The sequence below is a fragment of the Canis lupus genome, chromosome 3, assembly GCF_011100685.1.
Source record: "Canis lupus familiaris isolate Mischka breed German Shepherd chromosome 3, alternate assembly UU_Cfam_GSD_1.0, whole genome shotgun sequence".
In the NCBI taxonomy this organism is placed as follows: domain Eukaryota; kingdom Metazoa; phylum Chordata; class Mammalia; order Carnivora; family Canidae; genus Canis; species Canis lupus.
Window position 1 is genome coordinate 23,742,483 of NC_049224.1, and position 23,261 is coordinate 23,765,743.

General features: G+C 35.0%; 1 protein-coding gene across 3 annotated transcripts in view; it reads left to right on the top strand.

The window, feature by feature from the left end:
- Nucleotides 1–23,261, top strand: part of EDIL3 (EGF like repeats and discoidin domains 3) — a 393,208-nt gene that overhangs the window by 207,679 nt on the left and 162,268 nt on the right. For all 3 annotated transcript variants that reach the window (XM_038532401.1, XM_038532403.1, XM_038532402.1), the window contains one exon: nucleotides 16,785–16,898. In XM_038532401.1, coding sequence (XP_038388329.1) covers nucleotides 16,785–16,898 — 114 coding nt within the window. The remainder of the gene's footprint in view (nucleotides 1–16,784; nucleotides 16,899–23,261) is intronic.

The window sequence follows — 23,261 nt, forward strand, 5'->3', positions numbered from 1 at the left end:
ATGGATTTAAACTTAGATTCCAATTACCAAGGAAATGTTATTCAAGTGTGGGGACACTTTTAAGACAAAGGCTTAAAGTAATGTTTTTCTTACTCCTTTCATGAAAATCACCTGAAGATGTTGTATAACAAATGAACAGAGAATACAAAAAAAGCAATTTAGGCTCCAGTATAGAGTAGAATACTTAAAGAGGAGCAAGGAAAAGAAGTCCCAGGATGTAGCTTTCAGCAGGCATGGAAAGCAGTCAGTCCAACTCAAAAGAAGAATTCAGGAGGCTCCAGGAGAGTATCTTCAAGAAGCTTTGGGGGGGCACCTGAGTAGCCCAGTGGGTTAAAGGTCAAACCTTATGTCAGGCTCCCTGCTCAGCGGGGAGTCTGCTTATTCTTCCTCTGCCCCTTCACTCTGCTTGTCCACACACTCTCTCAAATAAATGAATACAGTCCTTTAAAAACAAACAAACAAACAAACAAACAATAAACAAAAACAACTTTGGAATGAATTTCAATCAAAATATGGAAAGACTGTAATCATTTGGTGAATAAGTTCATATGTCCCTCAATAAGAAAAACAACTAGATATTCTGGGAAAAAAACAAGATAAAGGAAAAACCCTCTGTAAAAATGAAGCATGTAAATGTGACATGATTTTAAACAATTGATAGATATATCGAAAGGAAGTACATTTGTGATGCCACAATAGCCATAAAACGGCACATTTTTGGTGAAGCTAAATGACACTTTCCATACTTGGTTTCATAATGAATATTTACATATTCATGGTACTCTAAACATTCTCCATTTTCCATGTTTGCAATCAATTATAGACAAGACTTTGAACTGATATATAGACTGCATTATTGCCTCAATTCTTCACCCTGCCCTCTATCCTCACCCTTTGTCATATAACTTTGGAAGTCTTCTTCTCAAGAGGACTATATTTCTCTCAGCCCTCAACTTTGAACTTGAGGATGTGACTTGGCTTGGTCGATTGAATGAATGAAGTGACCGTGAGCCACTTTGAATTGAAGCCTTAAAAAGTTTTGTGTTTCCCATGCTCTTGAATTTCTGTTGTCACCATAAGCAGAGGTACAAAAAAGATAGCTGCTGGAACTTTAGTTTAGATCTGAGAATGGTCACATAGGGAACAGACTCAAACCCAAACCTCAGCAAGGAACCAGTAGGACCTTTAACGGAAAGCTCTGCATGGTTCAAAAATGCATGTGAATACTCAGTAAAGTAGATCATCAGTAGATCTTAGTTGTTCTCTACCTGTGCGTGACATAACAAAATGTGTTAATTATTACAGTACCTTGTGGATGGAATCTGCTGTGGGAAAATATTAATATCACTTCTGAAGATAAGTGAGACTATCGCCCATTTAATTGAGACTACATAAGCCTTCCTTTATCCTCTGAAACACAGGACAAAGAGATTCTAATGAGTATAGAGAAGTAAGCTTCTGCATAAACTCAAATCATTAACTCAGAGCCAAATTAAACAACCAAATTAAGTGAAGTTACACTTATACTTATATTTACTGATATTTAGTCCAATTTGAAAGTCATTGGATTTTATTAAAAGGAACTAAACTTTTTTTTTTCTACCTTAATCTTACAATAGCATAACAGAACAATGCAGTTTCTAATCAGACCCATTCCTCTCTGACAGAACAGGACCATTTGTTAGAGCACTTGTTATGGAAATAGCCAATTATTTTAATCAGGTTCATTGGAGATGATGGAAATTATTGCCCTGAAGGCTTACCTTTACAATGTGAAATTACATGGCAAGTAATTAATGGAATTGAGATTTCCATCTTTAGTGTATATTAGAAGAAGTTAATAAAAAACCCTCTCCTTTCAAATATATTTATGACATATATAAAAACATACTTATTATATATAGACACATATAGACATATATTTGTTTTTAAAGGCATACCTCTCATATAGGAGCAAAGAGAACTGAGGAAATTATTTCATGGTTCCTATATGAAAATTAGAGATCCTTAGAGTGCAGGAAACATACATATCAGTATCTTTTATGAACTTACCTCAGAAAAAATTCTGGGAAATAAGAACTATTAGGAAAGGTACAGGTAACCCCAGTAATAGTTAAATAATCTTCAGATTTCTTACAGTCAACCATATCCAGAAATAAATCCAATCTGAAACCAAAAATATATAAGCAATATAAAATCTTGCAGTTATGACTTTTTTCTCATTCATCTTCATTTAAGACTTCCTGCAAAGCCTTCCTTGAGTGATGAAAATAACCTGCAAAGCAGGAGGTAAACTGCTGTGAAAAAATTAGTATTTTTGTCATTTTTATGAATACAGCTCCTTCTATTAGTATGTTTTATTAAACTACTCAGTCTTTTCAATAAGGCCTGCCTCATTTCATTTGGGCTGCATAGTCCCCACTTCGAGGTATAAGTATAAAAAATCCTTTGTGATGTGAAATTTGATGAGAAGGCTGATGTCCTTCATTAATTTTGTGGCCTGGTTATAGGTATGCAGTGTGTGTGTGTAGTGTGTGTATGCGTAGTTCTAAGTTCACAGCTGATAAATAAATGCGTTATAAAAAGAACCTTGACATGATTTTATTTAATATCTCTGCTGAAATATAATTACCATACAATGAAACATATGTGTTTAAAATGCACGCGGTGGTACATAGTGACATACGTGTGCACCTATGAAACTATCATCTTAATTAAGATACTAAACATTTTCATCACCCTCAGAAGTTTCTTTCTACCTCATTGAAATCCCTCCCATCTGCCCCTCTTACTTAAACAATCACTGATCTGCTTTCCATCTATAAATAAGTTTGCATTTCTAGAAATTTATATAAATTGAATCAAAATACGTGCTCTCCTTGCCTCATTTCATTCACTCAGCATAATTATTTTGATTTCTCTCCATGTTGGTCCTTATATCAATTGTTCATTCTTTTAAATTTCTGAGTAGTACTCAGTTGTACAGATATCCTACAATCTGTTTATCCATTCACTAACTGATGGCCATTCGGGCTGTTTCCAGTTTGGGGCTATTACACATAAAGCTGCTAGGTATATTCATACAACTCTTTGTATGGACACTGTTTCTCTTGGGTACAAACTCAGAGTGGGGTAGCTGAATCACATAGGAGTTATATGTTTATTTGAGAAACAAACCATTTTCAAACTGTATCATTTTACATTCTGACCAGTGGTATATAAGGGTTCAATTCCTGCACATCCTCCCTGACATTTGGTATGGTCGGTCTTTTTAATTTTAGCCATTATAATATTTGTGTGGTAATATCTTTTTGGTTTTAATTTGCACTTCTTTAATGACAGGTGCTGTTGAACACCTTTTTGTAAGTTTATTTGCTATTCTTATTGTAAAGAGTATGTTCAAATTTTTTTCCTAGTTTTTTTTTAATCATTTGTTTTCTTATTATTGACTTTTGAGAATTCTATAGATATTTTGAGTATAGGTTCTTTTTCATATATTGGATTTTTAAATATATTCTTTAAATCTGTGGCTTATTTTTCGTTCTCGAAGTTGAATTTGAAGAGCAGAAGTTTATAATTTTGATAAAATATTATTTATCAATTTTAATGACTCATGCTTTTGATGTTGTATTTAGGAAATCATTGCCAAAACTAGGCCCCAAAAGATTTTTTCCTATAATTATTATTATTTTTTTTTTAGTTTTAGGTTTTACTTTAAGGTCTACTATGCATTTTGGATTACTATTTGTATGCGAGTATGAGATGTAAATCTAAGTTTCTTGTTTTTGTTTTTTTGTATGTAGATGATATTTGGTTGTTCTAGCATATTTATTGAAAAAACTACATTTACCTACAGAATTATTATTTTTTTACAACTATAATCATGGTGTGCCTGCCTTTGTGATATTTCTTCATGTTTCTGGTGCTTGAAATTTGTTGAGCTGCCTGGATCCATGGGTATTGTTTTCATCATATTTGGAAAATGTGGGTCCCTTATCAAATATTTTTCTATCCCCTCTGCTTCAAAGACCTCACTTACATCTCTTTTAGGCCGCTCATATTTGTGTCACACAACTCCCTGATGTCCAAGTTTTTCTTCTCTATATTTCATTCTGTATAGTTTCTATTATGTCTTAAGAATTCACTAATCTTTTCTTTTGTAATGTCTAATCTTTATTTTCTTCTAGTATATTTTTCTTCTCACACATTGTAGTTTTCATCTGTAGAAGTTGTTTAGGTCCCTTTTTGTATTCTCCATGTCTCTAATGTTTTCAGTATATGGAATATAGTTATAATAGCAGTTTTAATATCATTGTCTGCTAATTCTAAAATCTGGTGTGTTTCCTGCTTTTTTTGCATGCCTATAAATCTTAACTGGATTTCAGACATGAATTTTACCTTGTTGAGAATTAGGTACTCTGTAGTCCTTTATATCTTCTTGAGTTTTATTCTCTTACACAGTCAAGTTTCTTGAACACAGTTTGATACTTCTGGGTCTTGCTTATAAGATTTGCTAGGTGGGACCAGTGAGGTTTTAGTCTAGGCTAATTATTTCCCGCCACTAGGGCAAGGTTCTTCTGAGTCCTCCCCAATGCCCTATGAATTAGTTTTTTTCCAGTTTACCTGGGGGCATCATGCAGTTTTCCTATCATGGTGTGAACTCCAAGTGTTGCGCCTTCTGGTCCCCTCAGATGGTTCTTTCCTCAGTAGTTTCCTTACTTGCATGAACTGATCCATGCAATTCATGCAAGGTGGTTCTTTCCTCAGTAGTTTCCTTAATTGCATGAGCTGATCCATCCATTCTGCTGAATTCCCAAGTGGATGCTCTGCAGATCCCTGGGGGCTTTCTCTGTGCCCTTCCTCTCAACTCCTTCTCTATCTCACAGGGTTGGCCAGGCTCCACCTGGATTCTTCCTCTTAGTTCCACAGCCTAGAATCCCTCTTAAGGCAATAAGCCTGAGCAATTGTAAGACCTACCTGGTTTATTATTGTCCTTTCTTTCCTGATGTCCAGTGTCTTCAAAACTGTTGCCTCATACATTTTGTGCATTTTACTTTTTGGTTGTTTCAGGAAGGAGGACAAATCGGGGCTATGTCTTGTCCAGAAACTGAAGTTCTCTTGAATCTCAATGTTATCACTTTTAATGAAAAAATATCCCAAATGGGTATACTTAATAATAAGTATGGGAGAAAAAATAAAGTATAAAAAGTAATGGCTAATAGGCAGTGCTTTGTTGGCACTTAGTAGTGAGTTGGTTGTTGAAGCAGATTCTTCCATGGTGGCCTTGAATGTGGCAGAGATTTTGTTGCCTCCAGGTCTGCCAGGAATCCAGGAAACCTCCTATAATTATGTAGATGAGATTCTCGAATTGAGGGGAATATAGTCACTCAGTTCTTTCACCATGATGGGAACTGAAATGAAATTTTAAAGAGGAATGTTTCCTGTATTTACCAGCCATAATTTAAGTCTATCTGTTCTAGCTCTTAGTGATCTGTTAGCCAAAATGTTTAGAGTTAATGTTCTCATTTAAAAAAATAGTGAATGTCTCAATTTTAGAAAGAAATCATGTTAAGAGTACCTGTTGAATTATCCCATTCAGTGGATCAAAATTTCCATGGGCTTTGCAATTATGTGGATAAATACTGTCTTTCATGCCTCTCCAAGGCAGGACTGCTCTTCAGTAGAGTCTTTATGAAAATGCTACCCGTTTGTTTACTTTGATGATAGCCCCAAAAGTAGACTGTGTAGAGAAAGTCTCATTAAAAATATGCCTACATTTTCATTCAGCAACATAATCAAGAAACATTCCTTAGAACCATATGTATACAGATTAGTTCATATTATAATAACATGGATCATTCTTTTTATAGTCCTTATAGTTTATAAGATTTTTCATCACAAATTATCTCATGTAATACAGTAGCTTTAGACATGTAACAGAATTCATGATTTTTAATACACTTTTAATTATGCCTATAACATAAAATTTCAGATATTGCAATGTAGGACCAGGAAGTATTCTTATTTTATCATCTGAGTCTACATGTATCTGTAGGTGAGAATTGATTTATAGAGTTCTTTTTAAGAAATTAATTCTATAATTAAATGAAATTATTTTTATATATATACAAAATTTAACTTTGTAGCAGTACCAGTATTTAAATGTGGCATTGTTTACATGCCTTCAGTGGTTCATTATTTTTGGTATAAGTCATTGTCTTACCTTTTTTGAAAAAGTCACAGTCATTGAAGGGAAAAAATAATTCAACCCAGTGAATTGGAAGGTCTAATTTGTTTCCTTACAAGCCTCTCTTGTTAAAAATATACCTTAAAGGGAGATATTGGTGTTAAGCCTTTCTACTTAAAACTTGTATATGAGGTGGGATAAGTGGTTCCCTGCAAGCTTCATGTGATTTGTTTTGCCAAAAATGTTATGAATTAAATTGCTGATAGGAGTGCAACCACTTTAAAAACCAGATTGGCATTATCTACTGAAGCATAAAAATGACTCTGCCATTTCACTCCTAGGTATACTTTCCCCAAAATCAGTATACTTCTGCATCAAGAGACATGTACAAGCATGTTCACTGATGCTTTTATTTCCAGCAACAATATAAATGCCATTGACAATAAAAGGGAAAATGCATCCTGGTGCATTTTACCGTGGAATACTGTAAAACAATGAAATGAGCTCACCGCAGCCACCTGCAACAACATTGTGAATGAAACCACAAACAAAAGAGCTCATACTGGTTTTTTTTTTTTATTATAAAATTCGAATATAGACAAGAATATATAATGACATTCTTTTAGGAATGCGTATTTAAGTAATAAAATTATATACCACACAAAGAGTGGATTTTATTAAAGTACTCATAAGCAGAGATGGGTTACCTTTTTGAGGTTGGAGATATGAATAGAGGGGGCATGAGGCTTTTGGAGTGCTAGCTGTGTTGTGCTTGACCTTGGTGCTTGTTACACAGTCTCTTAGCAATAATTCATTTAACTTTTTTTTTAAAGATTTAATTTATTTATTCATGAGAGACACAGAGAGAGAGAGAGAGAGAGAGAGGCAGAGACACAGGCAGAGGGAGAAGCAGTATCCATGCAGGGAGCCTGACATGGGACTTGATCCCGGGTCTACAGGATCAGGCCCTGGGCTAAAGGGGACAGCTAAACTGCTGAGCCACCGGGGTTCCCTAACTTTATTGTTTTGTGTGCTTATCTGTATGTATGCTGTCTTACAAATAAAGATTTTTAAGTAATGTGGATTATCACCCATGAAAAATAAAAATTTCAATTGTACAGGTATAAAATATATCCATGCCCTGTATAAAGAAAGAACTAAAACAAATATATTTCTCTCAACTGAATGTAAAGTTAAAAAGCATGTGTAAAAGAATATAAGAGCCAAAGAAATCTATTTTTAAGTAAAGAGGAATAAATTAGAACAGATGCCCATTAAGGCCAAATCACTTAAGATTTTCAGAAAAATTACCAAGACAAATGAAGGACCGGGGGGGGGGGGGGGGGGGGGGGGGGGTGGGGGGAATACGTATTCCTAACTGACATTTTAGGATTGAATTCTTTGACCTAGAGCAGTGACGCTAATATTAGTAGGACTTTATAAACATTTTGAGATCAAGGCCCATACATTATCCCATATCTGTCCTTAGCACATTGAGTGGAACCCGGAAGGCAAGTGTGAAGTGATGGTGAAGAAGGACTACTAATATTCACCAGTATGCAGTGAGGATGAAGCATACTGGTGAATGGCATTGATTCATGAGACAAATTTAATAGATTTTAATCTCAGTTTTACTGCCTGGGTGACTTTGGGCAGGTTATTTACATTTTCAATGTCTCGATTTCCTCATCTGTAAAATGGTTATGTTCATGGTTACTAGCTCAGGAGGGTGTCATGTTACATAGAAAATGCTTAGAAAAATATTTGGTGCATAGTAAGTAATGTATAAGTAGGTGGATATACTTATTGTTGTCAGTCAGTTGTCCTCCTGAAGTGTTTCTTGTTCATATTCGTATTCCTGAGGCTTACATACAGGTAATTCTAAACCAACAGATTATGAACCACTCTACAGAAAGCAAGCAACAAATTTTAGTGTTAGCAAAAGCCTGAGGAAGACTCATTTGTCAATAATAATTTTCCACTGCAGGTAGTTTTCCTTGAGGTCTGCTGAATGTACAAAATGGAAAGCATGACCATATGCTGAAAATTAAAGTGCTTATATAAAAGGAAAGAAAGAAAATGTGGAGAAACCACATTCTAGTTGACAATTCAAGCAGAATTTCTAGATAAAATACAGGATGCCCAGGTAAATTGGAATTTCAGATAAACTGTTTTTTTTTTTTTATATATAAGCCAGATATTGCATAGGCATCTTGTATTTTTGTTGCCAAAAATACACCGTAAATATTAGGGAGTTTGCATGTTTAGTTTCACACCAAACTAAATGTTTAAACATAGGTGGCCATTGCCATTATATTATGTGGTCTGAGTAATACGGACTCTACACAAAATTCCTCTCTGACATTTGGAATTATTTTCCAAAATGTTCTCAGTAATGAAATTCTAGAGTATGTGAATAAGCTCTCTAAAATAAAGATCTCTTCGATCCCATGTTCTCTTTCACATTCTTCAATTCTCTATTAACTCCCCAGTATCCTGGGATCCCTAGGTGGCGCAGCGGTTTGGCGCCTGCCTTCGGCCTAGGGCGCGATCCTGGAGACCCGGGATCGAATCCCACATCGGGCTCCCAGTGCATGGAGCCTGCTTCTCCCTCTGCCTGTGTCTCTGCCTCTCTCTCTCTCTCTCTCTCTGTGACTATCATAAATAAAAAAAAAAAAAAAAAAAAAAAAAAAAAAAAAAAAAAAAAAAAAAAAAAAAAAAAAAAAAAAAAAAAAAAACTCCCCAGTATCCAGGGACTAAAGTTCAGACTCCTTAACTTGATTTGTAGGGCTATAAAAATCTAGTCCATACTACCTAGTAACTGCCACCCCTAATAGCTCCACACACATAGTCCCTGTGCATATCTAGAATTTAAAAATGTTCAATTCTTTCTGAAAACATTGTGTTCTTTTATATTCCTTCCTACTAAAAAAATCTGTGCTGATCCTCTAAGCACGAACCACTATATTACCTTCTATAAGCAATCTTCTGCATCTCCTCTAGGCCAAGCCACTGCCTGTTCTATGATCTCAGTACCTTTTATGTGTAATGGTTTAGGGCCTGTATTTCACTATTTTATTATAATTATCTCTCTTCTGAATGGAATTACAGAAGGTGAGATACCTTAGAATAGGAACTGATCCCCATTCACTGATGTATCCAGTCCTATACTTTTAGGGCTTGACTCCTAGAAGTTGCTCATCAAAGTTTTAATGAGTGAATAAGGGAGTAGGTAAATGAGTAGGTAAAGGCAACCGTATGAGTCATAGTTATGCTTCCAGCATGAATCTTATATTAGCCAGTTACAAGTTTCTGATTACTCATTCTAGAAAAATCCAAAATAGCTGATCATGAGTTTAACCACTAGAACTAAAGAGAGCTGCAAATGAGAACATTTGACATGCAGGTGACAGGAGAGAGTAGCTAATTCTGGATAAAACATCACAAATATGAAAATCAAATATATTTGATAACATACCACAATAAAAGTAGGAAGCTAGGAAATATTCTACTTTATACTTGGAATGAAGAGCTATGATACAATGAGGAGTCACTCTCAGGTCTATAGAATACTAAGATGCATATTAATTTAGAAAAATGACTTTACAGAGTAATTAGTTATAACTCTAGATAACCCAGAAGCATTCTCACCCTATCAGCTAGACTCCTTCTCTAAAACTCAACATTCCCTGGTCTGCTAGGCTGGTTTAGTTATTGATATTTGGAGTTTTTTTCTGAGAAAACTGTGCATTCATTCTCCTGTTAGAATACTTGTCACTTTCCACTGTAACTAATTATTTATTTCTGTACTTACTGTACTGCAAGAGCCTTGAGAAATGTAAGGGGCCATGATATTAATCTTTTCATTCTTAGCACATAGCACAGAAGTAAAGATGGATAGATCAATGGGCAAAGGTTCTCCATGGTGACTGTCAACTCTGAGCACCTTTCGACTTGCTTAAACTCCTATATAAACAATATGACCCCTTCATTATACCCAAGTCCATTTGAATCAAAATCTTGGTATGGAGCCTTTGCATTGGTATATTTTAAAAGTTCTAGTTTTTATTTATTTACTTATTTAAGTTCTAGCTTTTATTTATTTTTAAAAAGATTTTATTTATTTATTCATGAGAGATACAGAGAGAGAGAGGCAGAGACACAGGCAAAGGGGGAAGCAGGCTCCACGCAGGGAGCCTGATATGGAACTCGATTCCAGGACCCTGGCATCAGGACCTGAACCAAAGGCAGATGCTCAACCACTGAGCCACCCAGGTGCCCCAAGTTCTAGCTTTTAAAAAAAGCATTGCCCTAACTTCATTTTCCTTAATAGAACCCCTTTAAAGTAGGCTGGTACACCTGCCCTCATCAGGGCACTCACTAGTACAATACAGTTGACAATTCCTCAGGTCTCTAATACTTTCACTTTTTTTCTACCAATCAACAAATATCTATTGCAAGGTAAGTTATTTTGGCACATGCCTCTGAGGTAACATCCTTAGATACGTTGTTCTTTGGTCAATATTTTCACCAAGGACAGTGGTTCTTTTTGGCTTCTCTTATTTGTTTTTTATGTAGGTTTTATTTCTGATTTTTTCAAAGCTTCAAGTATTTGAGGTATAGAACCCTCTTGATTACCCCTCCCCCAAACCTTCTTCTCGCTCCCTTGGTTTTTTCTTTATAAGTACCTTGTAATAGCTATCTTATCTTAGTAACCAAATATCTGAATAAGTCAAATAAAGCCCCAATGGAATAATTTTAAATACAAACATCCTGAAGAATTGGGCTCTACCTGGATACTAGTAGCAAAGATCTCTGCGTCCAAATTGAGATCTCAAAATAAATGCTAGGATGCCAGGGTAATGATGGGCAGAGAGTATGATCTTCGTTAGTAAGTGGTGAAGGATAAATATCTCTTAGACTTGGGTTTGTTTGGTTTTTAAACACTATTGTTCTAGGTAAGTGAAGTTTATCAATGTTATTACAAAAGGGTTTGTGATATGTTCTGATTTAAGAATTCATATTTTAATTTGCTACTTTAAAATGAATTATTAGTGAACTGAGCCTAGAGAGGACTGGGAAATCCTGTAGATAATTATGATTATGGTGTAGATAATTCTGATTATGGTGTAATTTAATTCCATATCTGAGTGGGAGATGGAATTTCTATACGTAAAAGAGAAATTGAGAAACCATCGGATTTAGATAAGAAAAATAAATAAAGGGTCAAATTTTAAAAATCAATCCCTCATAGAAGGTCTGGAGAATATTTAATAGCTAATAGGGAACCCAGGGAAGATGGGTTGTTAGGATCAAAAATAGCTGAATCTTGAACATAGATTCTACAGGCTAATTAACAGTCAATAACAATATTGCCTGAGGAAAGACAGCCCAAGGGAGAGGAATAAGGTAGTTGAGAAATTATGTCTTTCCAAAGAAAAAAATAAGGGCTTTATCATGGTGTCCTTTTAATATTTGTAAACGAGTTTGCTCAGGCTGAAAATTAGTTGTTCCTTCTTGATGCTCACGGGCCTGGCTCTATGTGGGAGATGAAAAAGAGATATTTTCATGGTTGAATTAAGTTATCTTTGTCTCTACTCAAGAGGAGATTAGATGGATTTCTGTCCCAAAAATAGATCAGATGTCCTGATCTAAATGGTATATTCAAAATATTCTAAGCCAGGTTGGCAAATAAATGAAGCTGCACTACTGGGGCCACATGGCATCTACCTGAGGATTCTGGGTAAACTCAAGGATGAACAGGGACATTGATGGACCAGGAGTGGTACCTTCTATCTCTCCTACTTTACCTATTACAAATGTGAGACAATTTGAAACTAATTAATTAGTTAGTGAGTTAGTTAGTCAAGTAAATTTAAAGGTCCAGCAGAGGTCCCGGGGAATTAGCTCCAAAAATCTCCAGTTCATCTCCAGCCAGCTGGTAGAGTCTATGTGGAAGAATGGGATTACTGGATATTTAAATATAATTATCTGAAAAGAAGCAACATAGTTTCTGTAGCAAGAAATTATGCCCAGAGAAGCCATTGTTTTCTGAAGTCTCAAATAAGGAACTAGCAAATATAATTTTGATATTCAAAAATTCTTTGACAGCCTACCACTCCAGAGTCATTTTCATGGGCCTTAGGGCTATAATTTGCACATTGATGAGTGTGACAATGATCCAGAAAAAAAAGACTAGGAATTCTCAGGATGCAAATGTGTGTAAGTTATGAGTACTCAGAGTGAGTGATCTTATGAATATGTGTTTGTAAATTCCTGGCAGAGAGTTCTTACAGTGAAATCTCCAAAGTGTGTATGGGTTGACATTATTTGTATCAGAAAAACCCAAGCCAAAGAGGATAGACTACCAACATACCTTTATAAGTCTGCATAAAATAGTCTAAGTGCAACATAATGATAAAGGTACAGAGTTATGCATATAGTAGGAATGAATTTGTGTGGTTACAACAGAGCAAAGGACCTTGAAATCCTTATAGAGTACCTCTTTCTTTCAAAGAAATGTGTACTATTGTGACCAATTATCTAATCTGTCATCCCTTATTTTCTTCTCCTTTCTTCCTTTACTTACTTTCTTTTAACTGTTACCAAAAAAAAAAAAAAAAAAAAGGAAAGGCATCATGAGTTTATATCTAGAAATCCATGTTCAGCTCTTGTCATTGTCCTCAGTGAGAAGAGACAGCAGGTAGAAATTTTGTGCTTTTTGAATGAAGCATCAGAAATCAGTTTATTGTCTTAATTATAAAATCCAATTCCAAATGATTTTTTAATTCATTCTCATGAAGCAGTCATAGATATAAAAACCTCAAAAATATAGTTATTAATATAAATGAACTGTATGACCAAATATGGAAATTCCTATTTTGTTTGGGGTCTGCTATGTCAAATTTTTCTTATTTATAAATGAATGTAGTATATTTCACTATGTTTAGAATAGATGAGGACTTTTTTCTGTAAATGATAATGTCTTGATCTATGACAAAGAGAAATATATGTGATTTATTACAAAGATGTTTAATTTTCATTTCATTACATTATATTCTGTGAACATTTATATCTTGTCTTTAATTAAACATGATTTATTCAAATTGAGGTCTGTTTCCATTTAGATTGCTTGCAGTGTTAATCACAGTGCAAATAGCCTTCACTGCTAAAAGAACTCCTGCATTATACTAATATATAAATGCTTCCATGTAATTTGCATATGTTATTTCAGTCTACATGTTACTAGATGTGTACGTATGCAGAAATATTTTACTTTTTTGGCTACTATATTAAAATACCTAACTCCTTTAATGTAACGTTTGTAATTTTACAAATCCTAGATTTAAGGTACGTTTTTTTGTTTGTTTTTTTTTGGGGGGGGGTTTAGTTTATGAAATCAAAAAATGCACAACCAGTAAAAGGTCATTCTTTATGCAAAACTGAGCAAGGATATAAAGCATTCTCACTTCAGCAAATGCAATTCCAGTTTATTCTACCTTGTGTTAACCTCTGGATAAAGGTGTAACTGTTGTTTACTTTAGAGTCTGATCTTCTTAATTATAATTTCCTTTGTAGATGATGATAGACACCACCGGCTGGATGATCAAATGGCTAGAAGGTCCAAAGGTTGATTTGTTGCCATTAGATTCACATTCACCTTGTGTTAAGTACTATTTATTGTGTAAATTTTTAGAAGAAAAAAGGAAACAAAGAACAATAGTACCTACATATACTTGCAAGTATATAAAATGACTCTGGATAGTTTTCACATCATTAGCTATGAAAACGTCTTCTATTAACATTTTAAAGCAGCCAGAGCAAGGTTTGGTTTTACTCATAATATATAGTTCAGGATTAAAATGAGAAAACACTTGGAGCCTCTTACCTGAGAAATTAAAATATATATTGTACCTATCAGGATCAAATCCTGTGTGGGTCTCTCTGTTCTGCTTTCCTTCATTCATTTATTAATTCCATTCCAATACTGGCTTGGCTAGGTCTTTCTGAAGTACAAGGGTACGGAGGATACTCTCCCAACTAACACCAAGTCTTTAGTGCCAAAAGATAAAGACAGTTCCCTCCATTGGCTAATGGTTCATCATTACCTGCCCCCTATCCACATCCTCTGACTCTTGGTCTAAGCACTCCCCTTCCCACTCTGTGCTCCAGACAGGCTGGTTACTTGTGTCCCTGAACACATCTCTTGTGAAGTGAACATTTCTCTTCAAAGTTGTGACTCATTCTGGTTTCCTGTTTGGAAATACACTACCACCTCCATTCTGTCTTTAATTTTTTTAGAAAATGTAAATTCAATTAGCCAACATATAGTACATCCTTAGTTTCAGTTGTAGTGTTCAATAATTTATCAGTTGCATATAACACCCAGTGCTCATCACATCATCTACCCTCCTTCATGCCCATTACCAAATTACCCCATTAATCTTAATTAAAGCTTTCCTTCAAGATCAAATTATATTTCCCTATGTGATCTTCAGACATCAATACTGTTTCTTCTTCATAAGTATATAAAATAATATCTTTATATTTATATTTTTATATATAAAGTTATATCCAACTTTACAAAATAAACTAGTGTGTTCTCTAACATGAAGATTTAACTTCTTACCAGCCATTGACATAGTCTCACCAAAAAAAAAAAAAAAAAAAAGGATTGTAGTCAGTATGATGCAGGGAAAGGCACAGTAGGCATGTTCCCAAGTAGCCAATTATTGCCCTTGCCTTACACTGAGCTGACTATAAAATAAATAGCACACGGACTTTTGTGCCACTTTCAAAACATAATGAAAATATTTTGTATGTTAATTCAATATAAATCAAGACAAAGCGACATTTTGATTAAAACTAAAAAGAATAAATATTTCATCAGGTAATGATAAATGGTGTCTTCTTTCCTTCCCTCCTTTCCTTCCTTCTTTCCCTCCTTCCTTCTGGAGAGTTTTAGTTTCAGATGTCTGGGAGTCTGTTATATTTTTTAGCATACAACTTTTTTAGAGATTATCAGATTCTGATTTTATCCTATTATTTGATGTTATAAAATATTCAAATTATTTAGATTCTTTCTGAACATAGTCATGAATTGTCTCTACTGTCAAATTGTGATAGTCAATGAGAAATGAAAAAGGAGGGCTTTTTCAGAGAAAGTCATAACCTGCCTAAGGAAATTTAGACTAAACTTTACAGTAAATGTAAATTGAGAGGGAAGTGAGAGGGTAAAATGACAAACTCTGATACCAAGAGGACAGGCTCTTTAGAAGAAAGAAGTTAAAAAGAAAGGGCAAAATAGAGATTTTCTTCTGTTTTATTCTTGTTTGGTCTTCAATGGGTAATTTAATGATCATATTGCTTTAAGCACTGAAAACCCAGGACTTCAGAATATTGTTTTGATACATTGTGGTATATCAGAAGAGCCATTACATATCTGAAATAATTTGTTAGGTGGTATGCACCACTATTTCTAATCTTTTGTTAAAAATTTTATCAAGAAACATTTTTTTTTTTTTTTGGTACCGTGATCTCCCAGATAGCATGTGGCATTCATAGATATACAAAGAATGCAGGATAGATGCTGCAATTGTAAGGGTCACAGTTTAACTAGGTGAGAAGATGAAAGGCACATAAATAGATAATTCCTAGGTGACACTAATCAGGTCTGTAAGGAGCTGTGGGAAGTTCAATGGGAGTAGATGATAAGTAGAGAGAGGGATGGGGAGCAGTTGCGCATTAATCCAACTACTTTACTAGCTTTCACAGAACCTAGCATGGTGCTGTGCTTAGAGGGAATGCCTTCTAAATATCAGTGATGGATATTTGACTGAATTAGTTCTTATTTCTTTTTTCATTTAAAATCATATTCATTGTATCTGTTGTCCAAAATTAGCATGGAAATTAGTACAATTTACTGAATGTTTTATATTTCATATGATTTTGCATGAGGTATGATAATGGTATATCAAAGGTAAGTCCCTTTAGTCATCCTAATTTTAGAAATCCTTGAATGAGATTAGGAAGTGATCATCATTTACATTTATTATACTTTGCTTAATGTAACGAGCTTTAGCTATTAACTCTAATTTGCTTCTCATCGCATTCATCAAAGGCGAACTATTTAGAAACTAAAACATCTCTGTCAGTTAGAATTTTAATGAATTAAGATGAAATGAGACAGTGTTAATTGGCAGTTGTTGCTGCAGGGGAGGTTTCTAGATCTTGTAAGTGATACCAATTCATCTCTCTATCAGGGTTAATTTGCTTGATTTAATTCTAAGGATACACTGAATATTTCCCCAAACTATTCATATTTATTTTCACTATTGGAGAATGGTTTGCTTCTGTTGGTGTTTCATTTGGGTTCTCAATTTCATTTGAACTTGATTATTAATCAGTTGTTGATTTTAAGCACTATTTCTATTATTGACTTAACACCCATACACACACACACACACACACACACACACACACACACGTAATTGCATTACTTAGATTTTGTTTTATTTGAAAGGTCTAAAGCCTTCCAATAACTAATCATTTTTTCACCAATAATTCTCATTCTCTCTGTTCTTTCTGTTTTCTTCAGACATAAATGAATGTGAAGCTGAGCCTTGTAAAAATGGTGGAATATGTACAGACCTTGTTGCTAATTATTCCTGTGAATGCCCAGGCGAATTCATGGGAAGGAATTGTCAATACAGTAAGTATTCATATATGTATATATTTGTTGTTGTTGTTTGCATGGCCTCCATTTATTATGGAATCTGGATCAAAAAATATAATTTGCTTCCCGAGTTCATAATTTTTTGAAATGGCACACTTCATATTTTTATTGTTAATGTTACTAGTATACATATATTCTTCAAGATAGGTCTCAGTGCATGCTAAGCATAGGAGTGGCCACCTTAAAGTCTAAAAGGAGGGCAGCATTTCTGCAGAGATCCACGTGCACCTATTCTATGCATCCCATTTGGCTTTTGAGTATATGTATGACCTAAATTTCCACCAGAGTGGTTACACTGCTTCAGACAATAAATTCAGGGCACTCTAACCTGATAGCCTCTACCACAAATAAAAGGAGGATTTGTATTGAGCTGGCATATGTATTAGTAAGAATTTTATACACTGTCTTTTTGGAAGACTAAGAGAGTAGGGTCTTGAGATGATATAGCAAAGGATAGGACAGTAAATCGCCTGAAGTGTTTACAAAGAAGCACAAAGCAACCCTTCTTCCCCAAAAGAAACAAAACTCGGAGAAAGTAGTAACAGGATTATAGTCATTGGGATGAAACCAGAATTGGGCACAAATACATGCTAATGAGAATAATAATGATATAGCTTAATTGCTGGGCACTTCTAGAAACTCCATAGTGCTACTGCTTTGATGCATATTATACTACTAGAGCATTACAACGTTATGCAAATTCAGAAGGCAAATGCAGAAACTGAGACATGTGGGCTATGCAGTTTGCCCAGGCTGTCACAGTTAGCAACAGAAACAGTACTAGAAGAAATGTAGAATCAGGGCTTTGTGATTCCCAGTTCAGTGTATTTTCCTCTAAATCAAGATATCTCTTCAGATAAGACTGAATGAGATAAACACAAAAGCACACTACACCGCCTCTCTCTCTTATATACATGTTCATAAGCCCATGTGGGTATGCACACGCGCGCACACACGCACTCCTTCCTTTTTAGGCAGAGTAACAATTTTACATGTCACTTCTCTTCCTTTCCCTTTGACAAGAATACTTTATAAAGTAAAACAGGGAAAATTACTTAAGGATTTATTTGGATTATGTATATAAACAAAATGATGATCTATGAGTGCTCGTTCTGAAAAACTTTATTGAATAATGAAATCCTAAATATCAAAGAAATACCTTGGATGAGCAGAATATTTTTTAAACTTAAAGATAATTGGGAAAGACGTTAATTGTGAGTTGGCATAGGAACCTTTAGGCATGGATGAATGGAAGGAAATGACAGCATCAGTAAGCAGGTTGATCATACAACCAAATAGATGAGTGGCCACGCAGTCAACTAACCTAGCAACCTTCCTCTGAAGCATTTAGCTAACCATATGGTAAGTTAACTTAATTCAGATTCAATTGGTCCTTGGCCCTCCCAGATACAGCTCTTCCATTCTTCTTTTCTTTGGTTTATGGGACTCGCTGACGGCTGCCTACTGAGCCCTGGAAGTTGTACTAAGAAGCACCCCAAGGTATCTGTTAACAAACAATTAACATGATGCAGACCAAAAAACTAACATCAATGACTATTTGATTTTCATGCAGCCAAAACAGACATTAGGTGCCAGAATAAAGCACCTTCCAGACAGTACTAGAACTTTGGCAGAGCTTAAAACAATGCCTGGCTACAAACATGACACATAGGAGGCCTGGCCAGGGGAGCAATAGGAAGATGAGACATTCTCATTTTCCTAAAAGGAGAACCCTATATAGGGGACATGTCATGGACCCCTGCCTCACAATGAGTGTCACTCTGAGATGGTCAAACAATAGCCCTCTGAGTGCCCTGAAGAGGAAGTGATGTCTGAAGCTGTAGACACCCTGGGACAAGAGAGCTAGGTCTTGAAGCTGTATATATATATACATATATATATATATATATATATATATATATATATATATACATATATATATAGTTGCCAGTGGGTTGAAAATTGAAGGAGACTTGGATATGAACTAGACGTTGAAACTGATGACTAAAGCCTATTCTATCCCTCCATCAGAGATGTTGCTGAGGTCACCACATCTAAAAATACCCTTGGAAAGAAAGAAACTTGATTGATTATGGAAAGACACATTGAAATAGATTTTGAACTTAATTGTCACCAGTTTGTGTCTAGTGTCTTGCTATTATGTCTAATAAGTGCCTTTGCTTTCTTTGACTTCATTTTATATTTATATATTCCTTTTATGTAAACTCAGATTTCTCTTTGAACATGAATGGAATAGTGGGTTTCTTAACCTATGATATGCTTTAACAAAGAGATCAGAGAAAGTTACTTAAGGATCTACTCTAAAATAGGTTCTTATTGAGCCATTTGTTTTTATTTTATCAATTTGCAAGAGTTTATAATAAATTGAGGATCCTTACTCTCCCTACTGTTTTGGTTTCTATAGGGATATGGTTCTGCTTTTTTTGTGTGGCTTCTCAGAATTGTTAGAAAATCCAGAGTAAGAAAGTGCATCTGCCACAGTGACGCTGTAGAGCACATTGAGAACTTAAGAGTATTCACTCGCTACAGGGCACACAGAAACACCTGCAGGTTACAGATGGTGCTGGCTCTCGGCCAGTTGAGGTTAGGATCTTGGGCATTGACAGTGCATAGATTATAATCAATGTGCCCAGCATCCACTTGGGAGTAAGATTTATAAACTTTCTTCTGAACTTTGTATCATTTCCCATAGGGATACCCTTGGGTTAGCTTATGCCAACAGTTATGGCAGAGAGACCATTTGTTTCTGCAGATATTTCAGAAGGAAGAGGAAAGAGAAAATGATGGAGACTTAATGCTGGGTAGGTCAGAGGATATCATACTGAAATGCTGGTACACTTGTGTTCAAATCGAAACTGTCTTCACTCTAATCTTAGGTGTCTGCACTCATATTATCTCAGTTCATCCACTGCTTTCTTATATCTCCTGATGAGTTAATTAAGTTCTGGCATATTTTAAAATGAAATCATTCTCAATGCCCTCCCAAATAATAAATAATAAAAGACAGGCACCTCGGTGGCTCACTGATTGAGCGTCTACTTTTAGCTCAGGGCGTGATCCTGGAGTCCTGGGATCCAGTCCTGCATCAGGCTCCCTGTGGTGAGCCTGCTTCTCCCTCTTCCTATGTCTCTGCCTCTCTCTCTCTGTCTGTCATGAATAAATAAATAAAATATTTAAAAATAAATAAATAGATGAGTAAATAAATAACGGAGGAATAGAATTGACTAAAAACATCTATATAAAAGTAATAAACTATAAACACAAATAATAAACTTGGGATATAATTACAATAAACATGAAAGGAAAATATTTCTTATCCTCAGCTTATTATGTCTGTCAATTCAATAACATTAAATACAACAAAAGAAAAAAAATATCAAAAACATGAGCAGAGCTTTCCCACAAAGGAAGTAATTTGAAATTTATATTATTGTTGAGTTGTGTCATCTTTACTCAGTATACTCTTCAGTTTTGAATTTATTAGGCTTGTAGTACCTTTGTGATCTGAAAAGAATAATTATGTTTTAAATGTCTATTTAATGAGAGAGCACTACATATATGAATAAAAAAACTGAACTGACCACACATCACTCTGCTTCTTCCTCTCACCCCATATGTCTATGCCCTCTCATTTCACAAACAGAAATACAGATAAATGGAAGCAGATGAAATTCTAAAGAGGAACAGAGGCTAGCTGACATACTTTAGAAAGAATATGGAAAACAAAAAGGAGGAGAAGGGAAAGAGGTGAGAGCTGTTAAACCTGGCTCCATGCTGATGCCTGGGTGGATCAGTGGTTGAGCATCTGCCTTTGTCTCAGGGCATGATCCTGGAGTCCTGGGATCTAGTCCCATATCAGGCTCCCCACTGGGAGCCTTCCTCTCCCTCTGCCTATGTCTCTGCCTCTCTCTCTCTATGTGTCTCTTATGAATAAATAAATAAATTCTTTAAAAAACAAAACAAAGACCTGGTTTCATGTTAGCCATCCCAGGAAACACACATATTCTCTCTCTCTCTCCCTCCGTCCCTCCCTTCCTCCAGGTTGAATTTGTCCTTATTTGTGGGCAGGGAATTTTAAGGCAAAGAAGGTGACAAAAAAGAGTTTTTTTTAAAAGACATAAAAAGTTCTCATGAGACAATTTTACTAGAGAGAGGCCATTCCCTCCTTCTACATGTGCTTCTTACATAGTCTGTTAACTCTCTCTACTGCTGGAGGGAGTCTGTTACAGCAGAAATCAACACATGTCACCTAGCAGCTGAGAATCTTCCACTGACTTCTGAGCTCAGAGTAAAACTTAAAGTCTGCCTGTTTCCTGAAGCTAGCAGGACCTTCCTGTACCTCTGCCCTATTCACTCACCTCTGTGACCACATCTCCTGGGACTCCTCCCTTTTTGTGGACTGTTTCAGCCACTGTGGCCTCCCCACTGTTCCTGTCCCACATCTCTGGCCTACAGCATTTCTGTTTCCATCTCCCTTTTTCCTTTAATATTCTATTATGATGTTATGAGTACTCCAGTACTTCCTTTGAGTCTTTGCATAAAAGCATCCTCCCAATGAGGCTTTCCTCAGCCTCTGTACCTCCCTACCTCAACATACCAAAACACACCCACCCCCTTATCTGTTATCATTTTCTCCTTAACATTAATCATTAACATATCATATTTTTACTTTTGCATGTTATTTATTTACAATACCCCCAATGGAGTATATCCTCCATGAGGGAGAGATTGTACTATTGTAATCACAGTTGTCAGAAGAGGACTAGCAAACAGTAGATGTTCAATAGACATTTACAGAATGAATGAAAGAACCTACCATTCTGAGTTCAGTATAGACATGGTATCTGATTTCTTAGTGTCCTCAGCAGCCATCAAGTTATTTGTTACCTGACTTCCTATATTTTTTTTTAATTTTTATTTATTTATGATAGTCACAGAGAGAGAGAGAGAGAGGCAGAGACACAGGCAGAGGGAGAAGCAGGCTCCATGCACCAGGAGCCTGACGTGGGATTCGATCCCGGGTCTCCAGGATCGCGCCCTGGGCCAAAGGCAGGCGCCAAACCACTGCGCCACCCAGGGATCCCCGACTTCCTATATTTTTGAGCAGTATTCTAAAGATGTTTTTGCCAGTGTAATGAAATATAACTTGTTATATTAATTGATACTCAATAAATGATACCACAAGTTGTATTGTTTTTCTTTGACTTTAATAAAATCTTCTATAACTCTGGTTTGCAATAGGGTTATGCAGATGGCTTTTAAATAAGAGAAGTAAACAGGGACTCTGTTCCTCTATTTAGACCACTTCTGCATTATCAGTAGATACATATGAATGCTGTGATCTAAGTACAACCACTAGTAAGTCTTGAAAACATAAAAGTGGTAATTTTGGATATAATTCTTTAAGTGGTGTCAACACACTAATCTCGATATATATGTACATATCATATCATCATTTTAACCTTTCTCTGCCTTTCCTTCTTTTATACGTGTCCTTCAATTTTAAGCAATTTTTTAAGACTACCTTTGCCAGTGCAATTAAGTGAAATATTTTTAATATTAGTGACATACTACATTTTTAAAACCTAAATATATTTTAAAATTTTCAGTTAAACAAAACCAAGATGTTTAAGATATGATTTTAATAAATATTATTTAAGAATCTATATAATTCTTTATTTAATGTATTATTTAATTAGTATAGCTATTAGACATTTTTACTTTATAAAAATAAATGTATATCTAACTGATCCATTATGACACAATGTCCAATTGTACAGTAATAATTATTATAATTATGCAAATCAGTCACATCAAACATTTTCAATAAATGCAATATTTCAAGTCTTAATAACAAAAGTTTTAATACTGGGTAAAAACCTGCCTATAATTTTTCCAGTAATTATTTGCTAATTATATTAGGTACCTACCTAGTAGGTAGGCTAGGGCAATAATACTTCTGATTTAAATATTTCAATTTAGATTTCCGGGTATTGTTCATACAACCTATCACTTATGTTGGCAGATCTCAATTATTTTTAGCTCTATTATTCAGTTATTTATTACAATGAATTGAATTTTGATTATTTTTAATTTTAATTGAAGTTACATTTGAATGATATGTGAAAATCATTTAGATGTGCTCATACTATTTATTACAGTATTACAGCAATTCTCCTAATTATAAAGTCCTAATTTATATTTCCTTATTGTTTTTAAATGTTACAAGCTCAAGCATTCAGCCATTTTCATACACAGCTTGAAAGGAAATGATGATGAACTGGAATGAGAAACCTATTCTCATAAGAACAGATATGC